General features: G+C 45.1%; 2 protein-coding genes across 3 annotated transcripts; one reads left to right on the plus strand and one right to left on the minus strand.

Annotated features, from left to right (window-relative positions):
• The first annotated feature begins 900 nt into the window (after nucleotides 1-900).
• On the plus strand, nucleotides 901-15,058 carry GTF3A (general transcription factor IIIA). Of its 2 annotated transcripts, XR_012158453.1 has the most exons (10): nucleotides 901-1,278; nucleotides 3,355-3,455; nucleotides 5,339-5,435; nucleotides 5,637-5,725; nucleotides 6,816-6,889; nucleotides 9,314-9,397; nucleotides 9,612-9,841; nucleotides 9,920-9,979; nucleotides 10,247-10,463; nucleotides 13,913-15,058. XR_012158453.1 is itself a non-coding variant. In XM_073340565.1 (9 exons), exons 1-9 carry the CDS (start codon nucleotides 1,075-1,077, stop codon nucleotides 10,406-10,408), a joined length of 1,101 nt encoding a protein of 366 aa, XP_073196666.1. In that variant the 5' UTR covers nucleotides 901-1,074; the 3' UTR covers nucleotides 10,409-15,058. The 2 variants fall into 2 exon arrangements, 1 of the variants encoding a protein (XP_073196666.1); XM_073340565.1 differs by having other exon boundaries at nucleotides 10,247-15,058.
• On the minus strand, nucleotides 6,728-22,767 carry MTIF3 (mitochondrial translational initiation factor 3). The gene is made up of 4 exons (XM_073340554.1): nucleotides 22,479-22,767; nucleotides 14,049-14,533; nucleotides 12,323-12,477; nucleotides 6,728-10,743 (listed from the first exon to the last, which is right to left on the minus strand). Exons 1-4 carry the CDS (start codon nucleotides 22,760-22,762, stop codon nucleotides 10,531-10,533), a joined length of 1,137 nt encoding a protein of 378 aa, XP_073196655.1. The 5' UTR covers nucleotides 22,763-22,767; the 3' UTR covers nucleotides 6,728-10,530.

Below are 22,767 nucleotides of genomic sequence, written 5' to 3' on the forward strand. Positions count from 1 at the left end.
TGTTGGTCCTGCTTTGAGCAGGGGGTTGGTCTAGATGACCTCCTGAAGTCTCTTCCAACCCTAATCTTCTATGATTCTAAGACAAACAGAATTTGTTTATATGCATGAGTAAGAAATTAAGGTGACAACCAGGGTTATTCAATGTAGCACGAGCTCTCCTAGGGCTGCGTAACAAACACCCAGCCAAGAAAGAAATCTTTGCTGGTGGACTTTTGCTAACTACAGCCCAGACATAAAACATTTTAATTGCAACACTTGTTTCTGTTTTATAGCATCTAAAGTCCGGTACATGCTAATAGTGGAGACACTAAAGTGTGTAAAAATAACCTTAAACATTCAGCTATGGTACATCAAACCTTCTTATGTGAAAGACCTTTGTGTCCAATGGCATTGCTTACTCAATACAGCTATCCTAACTTGTGGCAGTAACTGGTGTTTGAGGCTGTTGATACAAATACATACACCTCCCCCCACAGGTAATGTATTTTGCATCCCAGGCAGGGAGTTTGAGAGGTGCCCACTGCCCGAGGATTAGATGGCACGCAGGCCGGCCTCTTCGTGAGCTACACATCAGGTGCAGAGAGTGCGTTCGCAGAAGGAGCCACAGTTGATCCTCTACACAGGCTGCCCAGGGCCACTTCCTTCCTCCTCCAATGGCTATGGACAGGTGGGCACACAACAGCTCAGGGGTAGAGACTGGACTCGAACCCACAGCTCCAGGGTCCCAGCCCGCGCCCCTAAAGCAAGTCTCCGCCTCCTTCCTTTAGCCTCGACCACTCTCTCTCTCTCGCTCTCTCTCACAAGGATGAGACGCACAACAGGCTACAGCGCCTGCGCACACTCTTTTATCCCAAGGATCACCGCCTCCTGGCTGCGTCCTGACGCTCGCCCAGGAGCACGTGACGCCCGCGGGCCGACACGCCTCGTACGCACGCGCACACAGCGTAGCACGGGCCAATCCGACGGCAGCGCACAGAGGTCAAGCGGGCGCCCGCCGGAAGATAGGCGCCGAGAGGGGACACGAAGACGACGCCGGGCGGCGCCAAGAAAAAGAGCGCATCACGTGGTGTCAGCATGGCCGGGGACGAGGCGGAGGCTGCGGCGGGAGCGGCTGCCGAGTGCGTACAGAGCCGGCGGTTGCCTGTGCGGGGCCTTGTGGGGGAGGCGAGACCCCCCGCGGACTGTGCCAAGCGCTTCATCTGCTCCTTCCCCGACTGCGAGGCCACGTTCAGCAAGGCCTGGAGGCTGAACGCGCACCTCTGCCGGCACACGGGGGAGGTGAGAGAGCGAGGGCGGGGCCGGCACGCGGGGGGGGGGGGGCACGTCTGGGGTGGGGTCGGGAAGTGGGCGGAGCCAGGGCTGGCGCGGGAGGGGGCGGGGCTGGGGCGAGCTGGCCCCCTCTGGAGCCCGGGTCGGGTCGGGTCGGGTCGGGTGGGGGGGGGGGCTGTGTTACTCAGTGTCTCTCACTCCAAGATCCCAGAGCTGTGGGAGCCGCTGCGCTGCCAGGGCAGGGTGAGGATCCAGGCTGACCTGCCAGATGAACCAGCTCTGGTTTGCTGCCCACTGGGGCCATGCCCCTGAGGCCTCACACTGTAACATAGCCCTGGGGAGGGGCAGCAGGGTCTAACTGGGCATTCTGCAATGGCATAAGGCAAGAGTTGGGGGATATCAAGAAACTTTAGGGCCAGGAGCAGAGCCATCTCTTCAAGGCGGTGACTTATTTCAGCAGGAAACTGCTCAGAGAAAGTGATACACAAGGCATGCAGCACTTACTGAGCACAGCTCTGTAAATGGGCACTGGGACTCCTGGGTACCATTTATAACTTTGTTGGGCAGTATCAATTTGGAAATCACAATTTTCACGTGAAAAATCTGGTGTCTGCTGTTGTCACAAGCAACTGCTGTGATTACTGTGACTGAAAGAGATAATAAAAACAATTCCTTGTTTTTTCTCATCGTTTTATTTTGAAGGTTTGGCAACACCTCAAAGGTGGTTTCACTTTTATTGAGGGTGCACACCCTTCCCTAGGCTCTGCAAGAGGATGTTTATCATTCATAGTAGCAGCAGAACTTAAACTGGAAGTAACCAAGTCACAGACGAGTGTGAATTATTGGGGGGGGGGGTGACTGAGCATGTTTGGTGATGCCTTTCTAAACATAACAGAAGAACACACAAAACACTAAATTGCCTTTTAAACTAAAAGGATTTTTAAAAAAATCCAGGTATAACAAAGGATGTTCTCTCAGAAAATCGATTTTAAAAAAATTGTAATTTTAAAAAAGCCCCCACTCACATTGCACTTTAACTTCTCTGTGCTTTAGTCTTCTCATCTGTGAGGTGGTGGTATGCTTCACTTGGACCCTGATCCTTCAACTGACTTTGAACAGACTCCCTCCCCTGTCCTTTCCCCTAGTGAAATCATTTGGGGCTCCCTGGGATTGCATAGTCCATTGCAGGATTGGCAACATATTTCCACAGCGCTTTAAAAACCTCTGATAATTCTTCAAGCTCCTTGGGTGAAAGAATCTATAGAAATAGAAAGCATTGTACCGTGTTAATAGCCTCCAACAATTTAAAAGGACACTATCTATTTGAAATCTAGTTAAAAGTAGATCCAGGTCCTTCAGGTGTCTGTCCTTCTACCAAATTTTGTGGCTTAACCATCAAACTTCCCTGTTCTTATTTATTTTTTAAGTGTGTGTGCTTTCCCATGTGGCTGTGTGGGGGGGAAAAACACACAAAGAGGAAAACTAACTTTAGTAAAACTGACTATACTCAAAATGCTGTCAAATACACAATGTAAACAAAAACTGCATTAGTATTTTTCTCTGTCTTTCAGTTAGACTATTGTAAGATCACCCTGTGCTAATTTTGAAACATTAATCATCTTATAAGAAACTTGTCTGAACTCTAGAAATAAACTCAAAGGCTTGTGGGTACAGATTTTTGGCATTTTCTTAAATTAAAAAAAAAAATCCAGATTAAAGTTTGAGACTCTTCTTTTTATCTAGGAAAATATTTTAAATGGGTTCTCATAACAGTTTGTGTGTGCAACCTGAGGATATAAAATGCTTTAATTTTCTAAAGAAAAAATTTATGCACATTAATGAATTTTTTTAAAACATTTTCTGTAACCGTTAATGATTTAACACTGACTATACCTGTGCCCTGTATGCTTTGATTTTTTTTTTTCCTCATGGTTCTTAAATGCGGTGATGTTTATATTAAAAAAAAAAAAAAATCACTTGGCTTCATTAATATAAGGGCAGCTTTTCCTGAAAATCAGTCTCCTAAAATAACTTACTTTTATGATTTTTAAGCAGCGTGTGTCTGTCTCTCTTTCTTTCTGTCAGAGACCATTTGTTTGCAATTATAATGGTTGTGGTAAAGGTTTCACCAGAGACTTCCATCTTACCCGCCACTTTCTTACGCACAGTGGAGAAAAACCATTTGAGTAAGTATTGCACTCATTTCCTTCAGGCACTGAAAAGATGATTAGCTACTGTCCTATAGAAACAAACTTAAATAGAAAACTTACATTCAGGAAAGCCAAACAAAGTATAACACTAATATGATTTCAGTGTCATGGAAACCAACATAAGCTGGCATGCTGCTTCAGACTAGTGGGCCATGTAGCCTAGTATCCTGTATCTGGCAATGGCCCATACCAGATGCTTCAGAGGATGGTGGGGTGGGGGGAATCCATAGTAGATGTTTATGGAATACCCTTTCCTTCTAGCACCAAGTTGTTAGTGATTGGCTTGTGCAATGATGCCTGAGGGTTCTAGTTTATCTAATCTAAGGTAGCTTTGCATGTTCTCAGGACAAATACCAAATCCTTTACTGGAATCCTACTAAGCTCTTGGCCTCTCTTTGCTTTGATCAGTTTTAAATTTTCCTTTGTTTCATTGGATGCCCCCTTGCTTTTAGGTTGAGAGAAAGTAAATAGGACTGCCTGATTTACTACCTTTGATGTTCCATTTACTGTCTTATGGGTGTCTTTTTTTTTTTTTTTTGGCCTCCTTTCTCAGATAACTAGCATTAACCTTTTCAGACTCTTCTAGTGGAAGTCTTTTCATGAGATGTGACCAGAACTGAAACAATGTTTAAATGACACTGTCATTTAAACTTTCCTATACCACTAAAATCTTCAGAAATCACTCCTTTAGTTTTGTAATATATTAAAAATGCATATTGCCATGTACAAAATTTTATGTGCCTGACTAACTAGAGTTGGGTGGAAAATTGTTTTCCTGTCCCAGGAGAATTTTTGAGTTTTCATAAACTTTCCTGTTCCATAAGCAGATGAAACAGACGTTTTAAAGTTGGTTCCCTCCCCCCACCACAAAAAAACAGAATGAGACACTGTTGTCTGATTCAGAGCAGGGACTTGACCCTTGGTCTCCCACTTCCCAAGGAAAGTTTTTAATCAAATCGGGTAAATTCCCATGGAAGTTTTGGTTTAGCGAAAATGACGTTTTCTGAACAAAATCATTTTGTCAAAAAATTCCCAACTAGTTCTATTACTAATGCGAACGGGGGGATGTAGCTATGTATTCCTTACTCTTAATGAGGTCACTGAAGCAACTGTGTAAATAAACTTATCAAGTAATTCTTTTACCTTTTTTTGCAAATGAACCAAATTGAAAATGCAAAACCATATTAACTTGGTCAGCCAGGTCTTTTGTGCTAAACAGGACTGGGCATGGACAGAACTTGGAATACGAAGAGAAACAGGTTCGGTAGGATGTTGGTGATTCAGCCGCTAGTATTTTGTCTGTCAATTAAGAAGTGAGCCAATGTCCCAACATAGCTAGGGAGCACTGCTGCTGAAAGGCCCCTCTTTCAAATGAGACATAAAACAGAGAACACTGTTGCTTGTGTAAATGTGTAGTGTTACTGTTGGCTGTTTAAACTACCACATATTGCTCCATTTCAGTGGGTGAAGTGACTTCTATATGGTTTGAAATCTCTTGGAGCTTTCAGGATGAAAGAAACTGTACAGTGATAAGACTGTTCGTTTATTAAAAGATTTCAGGAATTTTTAATACCATAATACTATTAAACACTCCAACTTTTCTAGCGCTAAGTACAAACTGCCAAGAATTGGTGTGGGTATGTGATGGTCTGGGAGCCAGGAACCGCTAAATTTTAATTTCTGTGCTCTGACTGGGATTTCCACTGTAGCCTTAAATGAGTCACTTATCTATATTTTAAAGATAAAATGGCAGGATAATACTCCGTGTATATAAAGAATTAAACTTGTTGCTCTAGTTCTTTCCCTTCACTCTCCTGATTATCTGAATACAGTATTAAGAAAATATAATTTATTTGCAGGTGCACAGCTGATGGTTGTAATCAAAAATTTACAACAAAATCAAACTTGAAGAAGCATGTTGAACGCAAGCACAAAAATCAGCAAAAGCAGTATGTAGTAAGTAACTCTTGCTAATATATGCTTAGCATTAAACAGCCTCCACTTAACATAGTTAACCAAATATTTCCAATCCTGAGTGCATGTTCAAGTGTTGTTATAAAACAGTTGCATATTTGGTACTGAATTTGTAATATTAGCAAAAACCTGTGGATCATATTGGCCTCTCTCTAATCATAACCAACTTAATTTTCCAAACAGTGTGACTTTGAAGGTTGTAGCAAGTCTTTTAGAAAACATCAACAGCTAAAAGTTCATCATTGTCAACACTCCAGTGAACCTTTTTTCAAGTAGGTGAATAATTTTAATAAACTGTAGATATTCCCATGTACAATATTTAAATGAAATAAGATAAGAGATCTTCAATGTGGGTGGATGATACAGGATACAAATAATCTGCATTGATTATGGACTTTTTATATGTAAACATGCTTTCCTTTTTATTTTTAAGGGATGCTGTTAGGTTAACTTCAGGTTTAACAGCTTACTTCTTTCTGCTCTACAGACATACATACACACGCATGTGTTGAACTATCCCTTCACTTTGTCAGGCTATTCTGAGCAACAGTCCTGTGCTCTGTAACTGGAAATATTTTGCACATTTAATGCTTTGGATTTGTTACAGCATCATCCAATTGTATACTTTAAATTTTACATATAAAGTGTAATCCATAGGTAGAATAGCACTTTCCTTTACCACGTTGGCTCCCCTGCCTGCTTCCCCAGCAGGGAGTAGCTGCTTAATTAACACAGGTGAGTGGTGAGCAAAAGTGAGTTAGGTGTAAGGACACAATTGGTTCGACTGAAAAGCACTACCTTTGTGGAGTTGTACGTCTCCATTAGCAAAGCAAAACCCGTATTAATTGATGGAAGCAAAATTAGGTCTATTTCTTATAGGTGGAATTTCCTTATGAGTTCCATTGTTACTTCTAACTATATGTAGCATAACTGAAGGAGGCAGCATAGTCCACTGGCTAGATTATAAGAATAGGAGACATATTCCTGTTGGTTTTTCCCCACTCTACCCCCAGCTCTGGTATTGACTTGTTGCATTGCCTTGGATGTATCATTTAACCTATCCCCATTTTACAGAAGGAGAAACTACCTCACAGGGATGACATGAGGTTTAACTAAGCTTTTAAAGTCTGGGATGAAACTTGTATATACGTAGAAAATATTTCATAATTAAGACATAAAGCTGCAGCTGTTGAGTGGATCAGGCTTATCAGAGCTGCACTGTGTAGTGTTCTATTTTATTATAAAAATATAGAGAATCTTTTTTTGAAAAAATACATTTGATTGCACCCTTCTAATTGCTTTTGGCTCATTAGTGTCTTTGTTTTGCCTTGTTTGATTGTTTTTAATGTGTTTAACACCTAGATGTAGTCATGAAGGATGTGGAAAACATTTTCCTACTCCAAGTAGACTAAAACGGCATGAGAAGATACATGAAGGTAATCTAGTTCTCCCTCTTGCTTCAGTCACACTGAAGTACCACAAAAATAGCTTGTTTTTCAGTGTAGCCTGGGGCCTTGGAGATCTACAACCAGATCTAGACATGGCCCTCACTTCATGAACCAAATAGCCTAAATTGACACAAAACAGCACAGACTAATTGGATAGCTGGCTGAGGTGTAATTATAGGGTGTTGCAGGATTCCGTGTGTAACTTCACCTTTAATGTAAGTGAGAACATTCACAGGCTTGGCAGAATAGCTCCAAGTGTTTTTAGTCATACTGCTCAGGTAGGTCCTTCCCAGAGCACGCTTTCCTTCCTTCTGAGATTATTTTGATGTGATGGTCTGGTGGTTAAGGCACTATTTTAGGACTTGGGAGACCTGGATACTGTTCTCTGTTCTGCCACATGCTTCCTGTGTAACCCTGGGCAAGTCACATAGGACTCAATTCTTACAGTTATTAAGGGGCCTAAAAATGCAGATGTGGGATTTTTGAAAAGTGCCCATGTGCCTAACTCCCAACTTCTGAAAATTGCACTAGGCACCTGCATACCTCTAAGATTCTGCTCTGCTCAGCATTGCAAGGTATAAATGACACAACAGTTTGCCTCATTTTCAAAAGTGATTTAGGTACATGCTGAAAGTTAATGGAACTCAGAGCAAGACTTAATCTCATATGCAAATTTAGGAACTTTAAGTTCATGCCCACATCATCCATACAGGGGAGTTACAGCGCTTTGGTGCACACAGCTATTCACACCACCTTAGCCCAAATTGCAGGGCAGTGCAGATATGCCTTGTCTCTTTTGAAAATGAGACTTAATTGGCTGGCATTTGTGCCTTGCAATGCTGAGTAGAGAAGTGCCTAAATATCTCTTAAAATCTGGGCCCTAGCCTGTGACTCTATTCCTCATCTGTAAAATCGTGATAATAGTACCTGCCTACCTCACAGGGAGGCTAAGAATGAATATATTTGCTCCTGAGGCACTCAGATAATACAGTGATGGGGGCCATATAAGTACCTAATTTAAGATACAGTTGTGCTCAGTTTTAACTCCTCCGTCAAATGACTTAAACCTCATTTAATCATGCCTAATGCAAACTCGTGTCTTGGCAAATCAAAGGTTGGTATGTGGCTTACACTGCTAGAATGAAAGAGGATGACAATCCCAAAATCTAGGTACAATTCCAATAGCTTAAGTATTGTAGGCCCAATATTTGGTTCCAGTCAGATTTACAGTGTGAGTGCCTAAATGTGCTGTTCTGCCCCATCTCAGTTCTTAGTGAGAAGCCATCTAAGAACTGAGGATAGTCTGGGTCTTGCACTCTCTGCTGACTGCCAACAAAGGAGCTAATCGCAATACCACTTCATAATGAGGTATCTTAATTCAGAATTGGACTGAACTACTCATTTCACATAGGACAAATAGCCAGTGGCTCTTGGCTGCTATGAACTTGGAAGTATGCTATATAGGTAATTGATGCTGTATCTGTGTATCCTAGCTAATTCTCTTAATTTGAGGGCTGCAAGGGTTAACACGAACATACTCTAGCAGCCTTACACACTGAGCCATGTTGCACATGCTGTGGATTTTAGGTATATGTTAACAAAACAGATCTCTATATAGCTTATGCACTTAGCATGAAAACAGTGTGGCTACATTAGCATGGTTATCGAAACTTAAATTGTACATCTTCTGGTAAGTGTACAACTCCTGTGTTGCATTCCATTTTCCTGCCTTGAAAACGGAATTGAGTAAAGGAGGGGCAACTTCAGACTCTTGCTGTTAACTGTATCATGGTAGCAAATTTCATTTTTCTAAATGAAAGTAAGAAGTTGCAGACTTTTTAGTAAGTTAGGGAAAATCTCCAAAATCATGAGACTTGCATTGTGTCCAGCTCTCTTCCTGCTCTGACAGTGATGAAAGCACTTTTTTTTGACGGGGTGGGGAGGGGAGATGTTAATCTCCTGGTACACTATCTCAGCAGCTGCCTTTGCCTGTTAGGCTGTGTGAGTCTACAGTGATGTCCAAGTGGGAAAGGGATTCATTAGCCTTAGTTAAAAATCATTCATCCACTTAAAGTTTTAAGATTGAAAAGTGTCACTCTATCCAATTGTTCAAAATTCTTCCTTTTTGAAAAAGTCAGTTAAGTGGAAACTTTTCTTTTTGTGGGAAAGACATGTAAGAGGAAGTCTGGAAGAAGATGGGGGGCGGGGGGGGAGAGTGCTCAAAAACCTCTCACACTCAGATGACGCATTTCCTTAACCATTCAAGCATTGGAAGTTAAGAATGACGTTGTTTCACTTATCTTGGACATGTATTGAGCAGGTATATATGTGTATCTAACATTTAGTTGACTGTTCTCTGGCAAATTAACACTTTTTAGTGTATTTTCTAAACCTAAGCCATGTGTTTAATAGGATATGCATGCAAAAAAGACAACTGTTCATTTGTTGGGAAAACATGGACAGAACATCTAAAACATCTGAAGGACAGTCATGCAGGTAAGCTCAGTAAAACTTGCTTTTACAGTTCTTTACAGTGACTTAAGTTCAGTGCTCTAGGGTATTGCATAAAAACCCAAATACTAACTTAATCCTTCAGTTAGTGAATATGAATTGCAGACTCTCATTCTAAGGACGGATTTGAGTTATTTAAGTCAGAACCTTCATTTGGATTTTTTTTGAGTAAATTGCCCTGTTCTTGTTTTTCACCTAGAGCCAGTAATCTGTGGTTTATGTTCTAAAACATTCAAACGCAAAGATTACCTCAGACAACATCAGAAAACACATGCTGAAGAAAGAGAAGTATGTCGATGCCCAAGAGAAGGTTGTGGGAGAACTTACACAACTGTGTTTAATCTTCAGAGCCATATTCTTTCATTTCATGAGGAGAAAAAACCATTTTTTTGTGATTATGCTGGCTGTGGAAAAGTGTTTGCAATGAAAGTAGGTATTGTAGATTGCCTTAAAATCCAGAATATCCTCTCTTGGGTCATGTCAATATAACTTTCTTCTCAATTGCAGCAAAGTCTTGCAAGGCATGCTGTTGTACATGATCCTGACAAGGGAAAGCTGAACTTAAAAGTAAGTCAAGTACTTCTGGAAACACCTCTGAGCCATTTCCTTTCACTTCAAGGAGCAAAATGTAAATTACACACATACAATTACGTAAAATGTCTTTAAAATTGGAATCTAGTCTAGCTACTATATTTTATGTAGGCACTGTGAAGACTTCTGAATTTAAATACTGTAAAGGAGGGCAAAGATTAATTTTGAGTGTTCCAATTATCAGGATTTTTTAATCTATAAAGTAGGAAGGCTGCTAATTCTGTACTGTGAATCTCTTATAAGGCAAAACAAACTCGTCCTAAACGAAGTCTGGCCTCTCGTTTGAGTGGATATATTCCTCCTGAAGCACAGCGACGAAAGGTTAAAGCGGCAACAGAAAATAAGGCTCTGAATAAACCTGCAGAAAATGAGTTACCAACTGTTGAAACACTGACACTGCACTAGAGACTTCTGGGGACAACTTCAGTGAGAATTGACAATTTGCTTTATTATCACATGGGTCAGTTCATAATGTCTTATGTAGAAAACTGAATATTTTGTTTTGTAGTCACTCCAGGTGGTTAAAATCACTGCAGTTCACTTGACTTAGTTTCATTTCCATGCTCCTCCTTCAGAATGTCTGTCTGTTTTTCTTTTTCCATTTTCCTGTACTCACTAGCTTCTTTGTCTGACATGTGTCTCAAGACACATGTACTCTTTCCTTCTTTAACTACTCTTGGCTGGGATAGGTAAGTAGCTTTCTCAGGCATAGTCGCAACAATCTGATCAAAGAGAGCCAGCTGAAAACAAGGAAAATAAAAATTTGATTATATTAACAATTGGACTTAAGCAGGCAGCTCCTAGTAATTCTTCAGAATAAGTGAAGAGATTAAAATGTTAAGTCTGCTCTACCTCTGTGGAGGTTTCTTACAGTTAATCTGATACCCCATTATCTCTGTGCTGCACTCATGGTCCAAAGCAGAGCTAATCACTTATGTCTTGTCCTAGTTCTCTTTTACTCTACTCATTACCACAGAACGTGAGGCTTTTAAAGTGCTGGAGCCACTACCCAATCTCTCCATTTTAGAAAGCTGTCTGTTTTCAGTGGTAAAGTTCCAGTAAGCACCTTCTCCTTTATAGCCATATTATCTTTCCACTTGATTCTTAAGTGAAATTATAAGCATACTGTGACCATGAACTCCTTTAATAGAAAAGGTTAGCCATACAGTTGCAGCTGTAGACTCAACTAGTGACTGAGTGAAGGAAACATTTATAAAATAAGTTATAAAATATCAGTAGTAGAGAACCCGTCAGGGGTAGGGACAGTGACTTTCTTTAGTCTGAAAGTCAGTCTTAAACTAATTTGTAATGACTGAATTGTCATGCAAGATACTGTTTTGTACCTGCATGAGTAGGGGGAGCCCTATTCTTCTCACTCTTACATGCAAAAAGCCCTTTATTAAATTTGTATCAATAAAATTTTGTTCCCCTTTTAAAATAAATCATTAATATTTACACACAAGAATTGCATCTCAGGGAGCCATTAAGGACTGTTCTCCTAAATTAGCAAATAGATTCACCATGATCAGAGGTAAGTCACTGCAAAATAAAGTGTACTGAAAAAAAAGCATACCCTAGAAGCCACCCATTGACTCTCCGGTAAACGGCATTGATAAAGAAGGTACTCCACTAGGAGTGAGGAGGCAGAAGCTGGATGCTTTGCATTTGTCAGCAAGGTGGTCAAGTACAATAAGCTAGCTTTCATGCATATTTGTGGAAGGGAGTCAGATTCCAAGGCCAGAAGGGATTATTTTGATCATCTAGCCTAACCTTCTGTAGAACAAAGGACATAAAACTTCCCCATAGTAATTCCTTTTGAACTATACCATCTCTTTAAAAAAATCCACTCTTCCTTTAACAAACTGCCAGTGAGGAAGAATCCACCATAATCCTTGCTAAATTGTTCCAACAGTTAACTACTCTCATTCTTAAACAGCTAAACTTAATTTACACTCTGAATTTCTTTAGCTTCAACTTCCAGATTGTCTTACTCTACACCAACTATGCAGTAGAATAATGCAGCATTAACATTTCTAGACAACAGTGTGAGATTTACTTGTGTAATTGCATTGTTCAAACTATCTCTGTGAAGAGACCATTAGTCTTGAAGAGTGGTGCCTGATAAATGGAAATAGCTTCACTTAAAAGGAAGCAGGTTTTGCCCTCTGTACTAATGTCACAACCATTACTTTTTTACTAATAAGAGGTATACTATCAAAGGAAGAAAGCAGTATTATTCCTGGAAATACTTAGCACTGGTCACCTTATTTAATACACTTGGCTGATCAGACATTTTAAAAAAACCTTACTATAGCTTACCATCTTTTCTGGTCCATCTGCAACATTTCGTTGCTGTACAGAAATTCTGACATGATGCTTCTTATCAATCCACTGCTGAATCTGTCTAATTTTGGTCTCTAAGTCATGTTTTGCAATAGCTGCAGAAAAAGTTAACTCCTTCAGCTGAACAGGCCCTGTTAAAATATAACCAATAATATATAGGCTTCAAATTAATTTTTGTAGTGTTCTAACGTACTGAGGCTACTGGGAGTTTTATTATTTTGTTTTTTGGAGGTGGGGGTAGGGACAGAGGGGAGAAAAGTACAGATCAGATGTCAGACAAGTGTCTTCATTCTAAAGAACCCATCTTGCCTACTTCATTAAGGGTTCCCTGTCTTACCAGTTTATCATTCTTTTTGCACCACTCCACAATACCTTATGTCCTCCTATCTTGCTCATTACCAGGCTGTCTCCTCCTATGCTGCTCCTTGTGCTTGGAACATCTTCCCTCTACCATTATGGCAGGCCTTTCGTCCTTCAACATCCCTCTTAAAGAGCTCTCTTTTCCATAAGGCTCATAACCATTAACCAATATTAAATTAGAGGGTTTTGGGGGAAAGGATTACAATCTTAAAGTTACCATTTCTAGTCACTTAGTCCCTGTTTTTCAGACTAACCAGGTTTGGTCAAGGTCTGTCTCAGATAAGGCTGAGTACAACTCAAGTACTTAAATAAGGCTGTTCCAAGGTGTACCTGCCATGAAATGTATGAATTCCTAATTAACCTTTTTATATTTAAAAAAGCAAAGTGTTTTCCCATTGTATAGTTAAGCGGGAAAACTTTTAAAAATTAAGTCATCCCCCTCCACTCCATCTCCGGTTCTGTTTCAAAAGATCTCACAGCCTTGAATTCTGTTACAGATAAGAAGTCCTTGTAATAGCATAAACACAACTCATTCTCCTCCCACCCTCTGCGCATGCTCTTAAATATCCATTGTTACAAACTTCTTTTTTGTAGGTGTTTTAACAAGAGCTAACCAAAACTCTTACAGTGGGGCTACTGCTGTAGCTCACTTGCCTCAAATCAGTAATAACTAGCAGAAAACTTCAAGAAGTATGAACAGTTTCTTTGTTTGCATGAGGATAACATAAGACAGTCAGACATCACTATATACAAACACCTTCTCTAAGTGCTCCATCTTGCCAAGTTATTAACCCAATAATTTAAATTACAGGTACAGAATGATTTATGAGGAGAAATTGAATAATTTTGGTTATTTTATATATAAAAAAGTGGAAAGGTCCATTTGGAACACTGTAAATACATTGTTGCCAAGGCTTCCAGATTTTCTCTCCTTTATGTTGAGCAATGTTTTGTGACTGTCAGTGGCAAAAGTATGCTTCTTATAGATATGGCATATTCAGTTGCAAAAGCCGTATGTCATTTATGAAGTTTGCATTAATAAAAATTAATTATTTAAAAACAAAAATTCAATATGAATGCCATGGTACCAGAATCTAGGTCATTCATTTATATAAGTACTTAGTACCAGAAGCCAAAATATAAATTGAGAGCATAATAGAATGGTTTTCTGCATTAACAAGACTAAACCAATTTTTGCTTTTTCAGCATGCAAATCCAAAATAACACTGACCATGATGACAGTACTCTTGATTTACATTGATGTAACAAACAGGATTTGATCTACTGTCACTCCTTCTGATACAGCAGTTTTCAAAGTGTTTAATATTAACAAGACACCTACCAGCTTTTGAACTTGCTTTTTGCTTCTCTCTACGTTTGAGCTGCTCTTCATGAATCTGCTTCCCAGTCATTAGTCTGTACACTGGAGGCTCTTCATTTTCACGCAGTGGAACAAGCTTCAGATCACGATCATTCATGAGTCGAATCACATCTCCTCTGTGCATATTTCCTAAGCTGTCCCCATTTTCGCTAATTACATGAAGGATCCGCTGAGGAATTTTCCTCCCAATGCTTCCAAATGTTTTTTGGGCATTTGGGGTTTTTTTCTTTCCTTCTGATTTCTTTTCAGCTTCTCCAGTTGTACAAAATGATTTTGTAGGTACAAACATAAGTCTCCTTTTAGCACCAGCCATCACCATCAATGCTTGAGAGAATGTCGTCTTTTGCATAGTTTGCATCAAAGGAATGTCAAAGTATTTATTTATGCAACTAGTTTCATTCCTTGTGGCTTGATGTATTAATTTCCTTAGACAAAGGGAAGCCATTCTGAGAAAGTGGGGGAAAAAAGAAAAAAAACAAACTTCTAGTCATTAGTTAGAAAGACCTAAGTCAAGGTTGGCAGCCCTAATTCTTTAAACTATCCTTTAATTTGTTTGCAAAGTCATGTATTTTTTGATTTAGTAAGACGCAAGGTGCACAGTCATCAGCGACCCTACAGTAAAAGTGTTCATGCAATAGAGAAAGAAGGTTTGGCAGGGAAACCATTTCAAGCTTCTGAAGGGTCATATTAAATGGAGGTTTTTTCCAATATTTTAAAATGTAGGGTCTAAACTTACTTTAAAGAATCCCAAAGAGTTCTGTGAGCTAGCTGATTTACCATTGTAAGACCAGATAGTTTGCCATAGGCCAGAGGTTTGGTTTTTAAATACAAGTCTCAGCATTTGAAGTTACATGCACAAATGAAGAAAGTTGGATGGAAAATCAGACAGTACCTCCCTCCTGGTGCTGCTGGCACCCTGCCTGATGAGAATATTTTCTTTCACTTATACTACACTGCCTCAGGTCCACCAAGACACCCAAGAGAAGCTGAGGTTTATGCATCATATCTCTGCAAAGTCCTTAGAAGCTCATGTCTCTGAGGCTTATAGGAGGCTTGGAACTTAAAAGAATGAGACTTCCATGCAGAATCTTTGAAGATGCAGTTAAAACCTGACCTTTACCATACCTGTAGTCAGCCCATAGAGAGGAGCACACATTTATCCCAGGGTTGAAACTGTCCTTTATAAAATATAGTTATATATAACTGTCCTAAATACAACCTATTTCTTACATCACTGACTCAAAATAATAGTTTATTTTCCTCAAAATATGAGCTACCCCAACTTAATCCCATATAAGTAATCAAAGGAGAATACTTGGCAGTTTTGCTGTGATATGGGCTAAGTCCTATTGTCATTTCAGTAACTAAACTAGAAAGCTCTATCATCTAAGTTCAGACAAATATGCAGTAATATTAGAGCACAGCTGCATCTATATTAGTGGTTTAACTTGTCAAGCTATATTATTTTGACAGAAGTTGAAAATAAAGATTTGCTATTGATAGTGTTTAAAAGTGTCCACAGTCTTTACTGGTTTCAGAGTAGTGAGTTAGGACAATATCTTGATGTTTCTCCCTACTCCTCCAAAGGCATTTAAAGAGCTTACATAGAGAATGCACTCAGCCAAGAAACCAAGGGGTGTGGGGAGAGTGCATTTTACAATGGCTATCCAACCATAGCTGTTTAAATGCTTTTTTCTGTCCAAGGTGATGTTTGTGAAGCAGGCAGACTGGGGAGAGGAAGGTAAGGTAAGAGTTTGCTACAGACATATGGAATGGAGCAGTATTTCATAGAGTATGTCTACGCTGCAGTGTTAGCCCAGGCTCAAGCCTAACCCCCTTCTGTCTACACAAATTGCACTAACAGAGGGCTCAGACCCAGGCTCCCAGGACCCCACCAGGGTGAAGGGTCTGAGCCTGAGTCAAGCTGGGACTCTGGATTCAAACCCTTTTGCTTTGCAGTATAGACACAGTCCTAGTAGATGCATGCTCTGGAAGTCTGCCAAAAGTATCCTATGGGCCAACTTTCTTTGTCCTCTGAACAGTCAAGTTTGGTGGACAGTCAAGTTTTCCCACACCGCACCATGAACAAAGGGCTAGAGCGGCCACATTTCGGGAGGGCGCTAGGAAGTCTGAGATATGGTTGGTTGGAGTTGGGCCCACATAATGTAGTGTAGATGCCGGAAACCCCAGGTTGGAACCTAAGGTTCAACAATTCCTAACCTGAGGTGACAAATGAATGTAGAGGCTCAAGCCCTAGGTTAACAAACTCATGGTCTGCTAATCCTGTACTTACATTGTAGTGTAAACATATCCTAAACCACATTACTCCATGACAGAGGTTCCAGGCTGTGGATAGTAAGCAGAGATAGGTGCTGAAGTCTGCAAGAGGGCAGGGCTTACAACACACTCTTGTCCTTGATGTCTCCTATTGCCTGGTTTAGGCTGCTCCCTGCTTAGCATACTGGCTTTTGTGGATCCCACTCTCAGGCCCCTTTCTCTCCACATGTATTGTATAGGGAGCCTACGCATGTGTAGCCCCAGGTTATGCGTTGTAGCTTGGGTCCAAATCTGGGCTCCAGCATCTAAAGTGCACCATGTGGGCCTGAGTGCAACCACCCATATCCTATAGCACCCTCCCAAAAAGTAGCCCCTCTAGCCCAGTGAGGGAAAACTTGACTGTACAGAGGACAAGAAAAACCAGCTTATGGGATACATTTGGTGGACTGGCAGAGCATGAGCCCTGTGGGGCTACATCTACACAGTAAAGCAGTGGTTCCCAAACTAGTTCCGCCACTTGTGCAGGGAAAACCCCTGATGGGCCAGGCCGGTGTGTTTACCTGCCGCATCCATAGGTTCAGCTGATCGTGGCTCCCAGTGGCCACGGCTCACTGCTCCAGGCCAATGGGAGCTGCTGGAAGCGGCGGCCAGTACATCCCTTGGCCCGCGCTGCTTCCAGCAGTTCCCATTGGCCTGGAGCAATGAACCACAGCCACTGGGAGCCGCAACTGGCCGAACCTGTGGTCGCGGCAGGTAAACAAACCGGCCCAGCCCACCAGGGGCTTTCCCTGCACAAGTGGCAGAACAAGTTTGGGAACCACTGCAGTAAAGCAATAGAGTTGAACCCTGGGTCCTGGCTTGACTCAGGCTCAGGGTAGGTCTATACAGTAAAGAAAAACCTACAGCTGGCTTATGCCAGCTGACTCAGGCTGCAGGGCTGTTTCACTGCAGAACAGACTTCCAGGTTTGGGCTGGAAGGTGGGCCTAGAAATAAGTCTACACAGCAATGCAACAGCCCAAGCCCTGCCAGCCGGAGTTGGCAGCCCCTGTGGCAGTGTGTAGATAGAAGGGGGTTAGGTTTGAGCCTGAGTTTAAACCCTGGGCTTACACTACAGTGTAGACATACCAACGGTGTGTGCCGAATCAGGGCCTATGGTTGGTACAAGTTTTGAGATGACTGTGTCTCTTACTATGATGGGGAGCCTATTGTGTTAGCTGATTAAGCACTTAGTAAGAGGCAGTCCCTATGCTCAAGAGCTTTCACTCTGAATAGACAACAGAGAAGGGTCAAACGGGAAACAGAGATTCACTGACTTGCCCAAGGTCACACAGCAAGTCAGTGGCAGAACCAGGATTAGAACCTGAGTCCCCAGTCCTGTCCCCTACCCACTGCACCACATTGCCTTTCATCTAGTGTACCTGATTATAAAGAATGTCACATGCTCAAAACCAAAATGTATCCTCCATCCCAAAGAACCTTGTATTACTTCACTGTTAATTACTGATCAGAAAAATGAAACTCCTGCTACCCCAAACATACATATCATTTCAAACTTTTTAAATGCCATATCTGCCCACAACCCTCCCACAGCCCCCATTTGCTGGGGGAGAGAAAAGTATCTTTTACATCAATGGATTTTGCTGCTTATGTTTCTGGTGTGGTTGCATATTTTGCTGTGTGTGTGTTACAATCTCTGGGAAGGACCATGCACAGCAGGGAGAAGGTATTTTATTATGAGTTTTACAGTGTCTGGGGAGGGTATGTTGCTGTGTGTGTATGTTGATGGGATACAAGTGCATGCTGAGAGGGAGGTGTTTTGCTGAGTGCTGGGATGAGGTACTTTGCTGTGTGAGAGTGTGCATGCACATGAGCAGGGAGATTTATTTTTTTCTGTGCACAAGTGCACTGGGAAGAGGTATTTTGGGTGCGTGTGTGTGTGCTGGGAAGGAATATTTTAGAGATGGTGTGGGAGGGAGTATTTGGGATGTACCTGCAGGCCGGTGGTGGGAGAGGGAGTCAGGGTGCACTGATTTAAATTATTGATTTTAATCAACTTTTCCACTTATACTTCAGTTCTTTTCTAAAGAAAAGTACAGTCTCATTGGTTGATATAATCATAAAAATATACTGATTTACAACTAATTAGAGCCTTTATATTAGATTTGGTACTTTTTTTGCTATCTAGTAGAGTACACTATATATACATGTACTTAAGCAATTATTTCATTTAATGTTTTCAGATTCTTATTGATTGTACAGTTTTAGTATGTTAGAGAATAGTGAATAATATATTGCTTATTTACTAGATAATTAACTTTTTGCTCATGACTTGTCAAGCTGCATTAGGATGGTAACAAATTTAATTAAACAGAGGAAATAGCACACAAAATGTATTTTTATTAAACAAAACAAGCCGTTAATATAGTACTTGAACTATTTTGCCATATTTATAAAGCTTGATCTCAGAAGTTAGAGGTTTTCCCCAATTCTTTCTTTATCAAGAAAAGCAGACTTTAACTCCAAGTTTTGATGGACGCTCATAGGTTCAGCATATTTATTTTTTCTTTAAATGTTTTAAGAGATTATAATAAGTTTAGGCTTTACCATAATTTGTATTAAATTCAGATATTTTTAAGTTTCATTTTTTAAAGAAAATCTTATAATTTAAACAACAAAATAAATCCAATTTAAATAAAAAAATCTGATGTTTTTAATTCATTTTTATCTACCCAAGAGAGGGTATTTTGGGGGCATGTGCTGGGAGGGGGTATTTAGGAAGGGTGCTGTGAAGAGTGTGTGTACTTTAAAGGGGTATCTTGGGGGTATAGGGCATGGTGCTGGGAGGGATGTGTGTACTGGGAAGAGGTATTTGGGGGTGTTGGGATGGGTGTGTGTGCTGGGAGCGGGTATTTTCGGGAAGTGCTGGGGATGTATACTGGGAGGATATATTTGGAGGTGCTGGAGGAGTGTGTGTTTTCTGGAGGGAGTATTTGGGGGGTGCAGGAGGGGGTACCAGGAGGTGCTGGAGAAGCGTGTGTACTTGGAGGAGTATCTGGGGGGTACTGGGAGAGGGTACCTGAGGGGTGCTGGAGGACTGTGTGTACTCGGAGGGGCATTTGGGGGTGTACATGTACTGGGAAAGGAACCGGGGGGGGGGCTGGAGGAGTGGGTGTACTGGGAGGGGCATAGGGGGGTACGTATCCTGGGAGGGGTACCGGGTGAGTGTCCGGGGGGGGGGGCTGGAGGAGTGGGTGTACTGGGAGGGGCATTGGGGGGTACTGGAGGGGGGTACGTATCCTGGGAGGGGTACCGGGTGAGTGTCCGGGGGGGGGGGGGCTGGAGGAGTGGGTGTACTGGGAGGAGCATTGGGGGGTACTGGAGGGGGGTACGTATCCTGGGAGGGGTACCGGGTGAGTGTCCGGGGGGCGGGCTGGAGGAGTGGGTGTACTGGGAGGGGCATTGGGGGGTACTGGAGGGGGGTACGTATACTGGGAGGGGTACCGGGTGAGTGTCCGGGGGGGGGGCTGGAGGAGTGGGTGTACTGGGAGGGGCATTGGGGGGTACTGGAGGGGGGTACGTATACTGGGAGGGGTACCGGGTGAGTGTCCGGGGGGGGGGCTGGAGGAGTGGGTGTACTGGGAGGGGCATTGGGGGGTACTGGAGGGGGGTACTGGAGGGGGGTACGTATACTGGGAGGGGTAGCGGGTGAGTGTCCGGGGGGGGGGGCTGGAGGAGTGGGTGTACTGGGAGGGGCATTGGGGGGTACTGGAGGGGGGTACGTATACTGGGAGGGGTACCGGGTGAGTGTCCGGGGGGGGGGCTGGAGGAGTGGGTGTACTGGGAGGGGCATTGGGGGGTACTGGAGGGGGGTACGTATACTGGGAGGGGTACCAGGTGAGTGTCCGGGGGGGGGCTGGAGGAGTGGGTGTACTGGGAGGGGCATTGGGGGGTACTGGAGGGGGGTACGTATACTGGGAGGGGTACCGGGTGAGTGTCCGGGGGGGGGCTGGAGGAGTGGGTGTACTGGGAGGGGCATTGGGGGGTACTGGAGGGGGGTACATATACTGGGAGGGGTACGGGGGGGCTGGAGGAGTGGGTGTACTGGGAGGGGCATTGGGGGGTACTGGAGGGGGGTACGTATACTGGGAGGGGTACCGGGTGAGTGTCCGGGGGGGGGGGGGCTGGAGGAGTGGGTGTACTGGGAGGGGCATTGGGGGGTACTGGAGGGGGGTACGTATACTGGGAGGGGTAGCGGGGGGGGGGCTGGAGGAGTGGGTGTACTGGGAGGGGCATTGGGGGGTACTGGAGGGGGGTACGTATCCTGGGAGGGGTACCGGGGGGGGGCTGGAGGAGTGGGTGTACTGGGAGGGGCATTGGGGGGTACTGGAGGGGGGTACGTATCCTGGGAGGGGTACCGGGGGGGGGGCTGGAGGAGTGGGTGTACTGGGAGGGGCATTGGGGGGTACTGGAGGGGGGTACGTATCCTGGGAGGGGTACCGGGGGGGGGGCTGGAGGAGTGGGTGTACTGGGAGGGGCATTGGGGGGTACTGGAGGGGGGTACGTATCCTGGGAGGGGTACCGGGGGGGGGGCTGGAGGAGTGGGTGTACTGGGAGGGGCATTGGGGGGTACTGGAGGGGGGTACGTATACTGGGAGGGGTACCGGGGGGGGGCTGGAGGAGTGGGTGTACTGGGAGGGGCATTGGGGGGTACTGGAGGGGGGTACGTATACTGGGAGGGGTACCGGGGGGGGGCTGGAGGAGTGGGTGTACTGGGAGGGGCATTGGGGGGTACTGGAGGGGGGTACGTATACTGGGAGGGGTACCGGGTGAGTGTCCGGGGGGGGGGGGGCTGGAGGAGTGGGTGTACTGGGAGGGGCATTGGGGGGTACTGGAGGGGGGTACGTATACTGGGAGGGGTAGCGGGGGGGGGGCTGGAGGAGTGGGTGTACTGGGAGGGGCATTGGGGGGTACTGGAGGGGGGTACGTATCCTGGGAGGGGTACCGGGGGGGGGCTGGAGGAGTGGGTGTACTGGGAGGGGCATTGGGGGGTACTGGAGGGGGGTACGTATCCTGGGAGGGGTACCGGGGGGGGGGCTGGAGGAGTGGGTGTACTGGGAGGGGCATTGGGGGGTACTGGAGGGGGGTACGTATCCTGGGAGGGGTACCGGGGGGGGGCTGGAGGAGTGGGTGTACTGGGAGGGGCATTGGGGGGTACTGGAGGGGGGTACGTATCCTGGGAGGGGTACCGGGGGGGGGGCTGGAGGAGTGGGTGTACTGGGAGGGGCATTGGGGGGTACTGGAGGGGGGTACGTATACTGGGAGGGGTACCGGGGGGGGGCTGGAGGAGTGGGTGTACTGGGAGGGGCATTGGGGGGTACTGGAGGGGGGTACGTATACTGGGAGGGGTACCGGGGGGGGGCTGGAGGAGTGGGTGTACTGGGAGGGGCATTGGGGGGTACTGGAGGGGGGTACGTATACTGGGAGGGGTACCGGGGGGGGGCTGGAGGAGTGGGTGTACTGGGAGGGGCATTGGGGGGTACTGGAGGGGGGTACGTATCCTGGGAGGGGTACCGGGGGGGGGCTGGAGGAGTGGGTGTACTGGGAGGGGCATTGGGGGGTACTGGAGGGGGGTACGTATCCTGGGAGGGGTACCGGGGGGGGGCTGGAGGAGTGGGTGTACTGGGAGGGGCATTGGGGGGTACTGGAGGGGGGTACGTATCCTGGGAGGGGTACCGGGGGGGGGGCTGGAGGAGTGGGTGTACTGGGAGGGGCATTGGGGGGTACTGGAGGGGGGTACGTATCCTGGGAGGGGTACCGGGGGGGGGCTGGAGGAGTGGGTGTACTGGGAGGGGCATTGGGGGGTACTGGAGGGGGGTACGTATACTGGGAGGGGTACCGGGTGAGTGTCCGGAGGGGCACTCCCGGGGTGGCGGGCAGTGTCGCTCTCCGGGGCTCCCTCTCCCCCTGGCAGGCCCGGGACGCGGTGCCAGCACCTCAGCGCCTCCCTTCGGCCCCTCCCACACCGCGGCCCCGCCACCCCCGCCCGGCCGGGCTCCGAGGCCCCGCGGCTGGGCAGGCGGCCGGGCCGAGAGGCGCGCTGCGGCGGCGCTTACCTGCTGGGGCCGGGGGATCCGGCAGCGGCTGACGCGGGGCGGGCGGCGCCCGGCGGGGCGGGGCGGAGCTGAGCGAGCTCGGGAGGCCGAGGGCGGCCTGTGCCCGCGCGGGGGGCGCGCGGCGGGGTTGTGCGAAGAGCCGGGGTGTCTGCTGAGAACAGGGGGGGTGGGGCGGGGGGGCAACGGCCTTTGCTGCGGGGACACTGGGCGCTGCAGCCTGTTACTTCGTCTGGGGGTCCCGGGCGTGACGCCGGGGTTACTGGGTTCGCGCGCGCGTGATGCATCTTGG

This window comes from Lepidochelys kempii, chromosome 1, assembly GCF_965140265.1.
Source record: "Lepidochelys kempii isolate rLepKem1 chromosome 1, rLepKem1.hap2, whole genome shotgun sequence".
NCBI classification, from domain to species: Eukaryota; Metazoa; Chordata; order Testudines; family Cheloniidae; genus Lepidochelys; species Lepidochelys kempii.

Coding starts and splice junctions, on each gene's coding strand:
- GTF3A (XM_073340565.1), top strand. CDS start 1,075: ATGGCCGGGGACGAGGCGGAGGCTGCGGCGGGAGCGGCTGCCGAGTGC. Junction 3,456..5,338: donor AGTGGAGAAAAACCATTTGA/GTAAGTATTGCA, acceptor ATTTATTTGCAG/GTGCACAGCTGATGGTTGTA. Junction 9,842..9,919: donor GAAAAGTGTTTGCAATGAAA/GTAGGTATTGTA, acceptor TCTCAATTGCAG/CAAAGTCTTGCAAGGCATGC.
- MTIF3 (XM_073340554.1), bottom strand. CDS start 22,762: ATGCATCACGCGCGCGCGAACCCAGTAACCCCGGCGTCACGCCCGGGA. Junction 12,478..14,048: donor AAAAGCAAGTTCAAAAGCTG/GTAGGTGTCTTG, acceptor ATATTTTAACAG/GGCCTGTTCAGCTGAAGGAG. Junction 10,744..12,322: donor CAGATGGACCAGAAAAGATG/GTAAGCTATAGT, acceptor CCTTGTTTTCAG/CTGGCTCTCTTTGATCAGAT.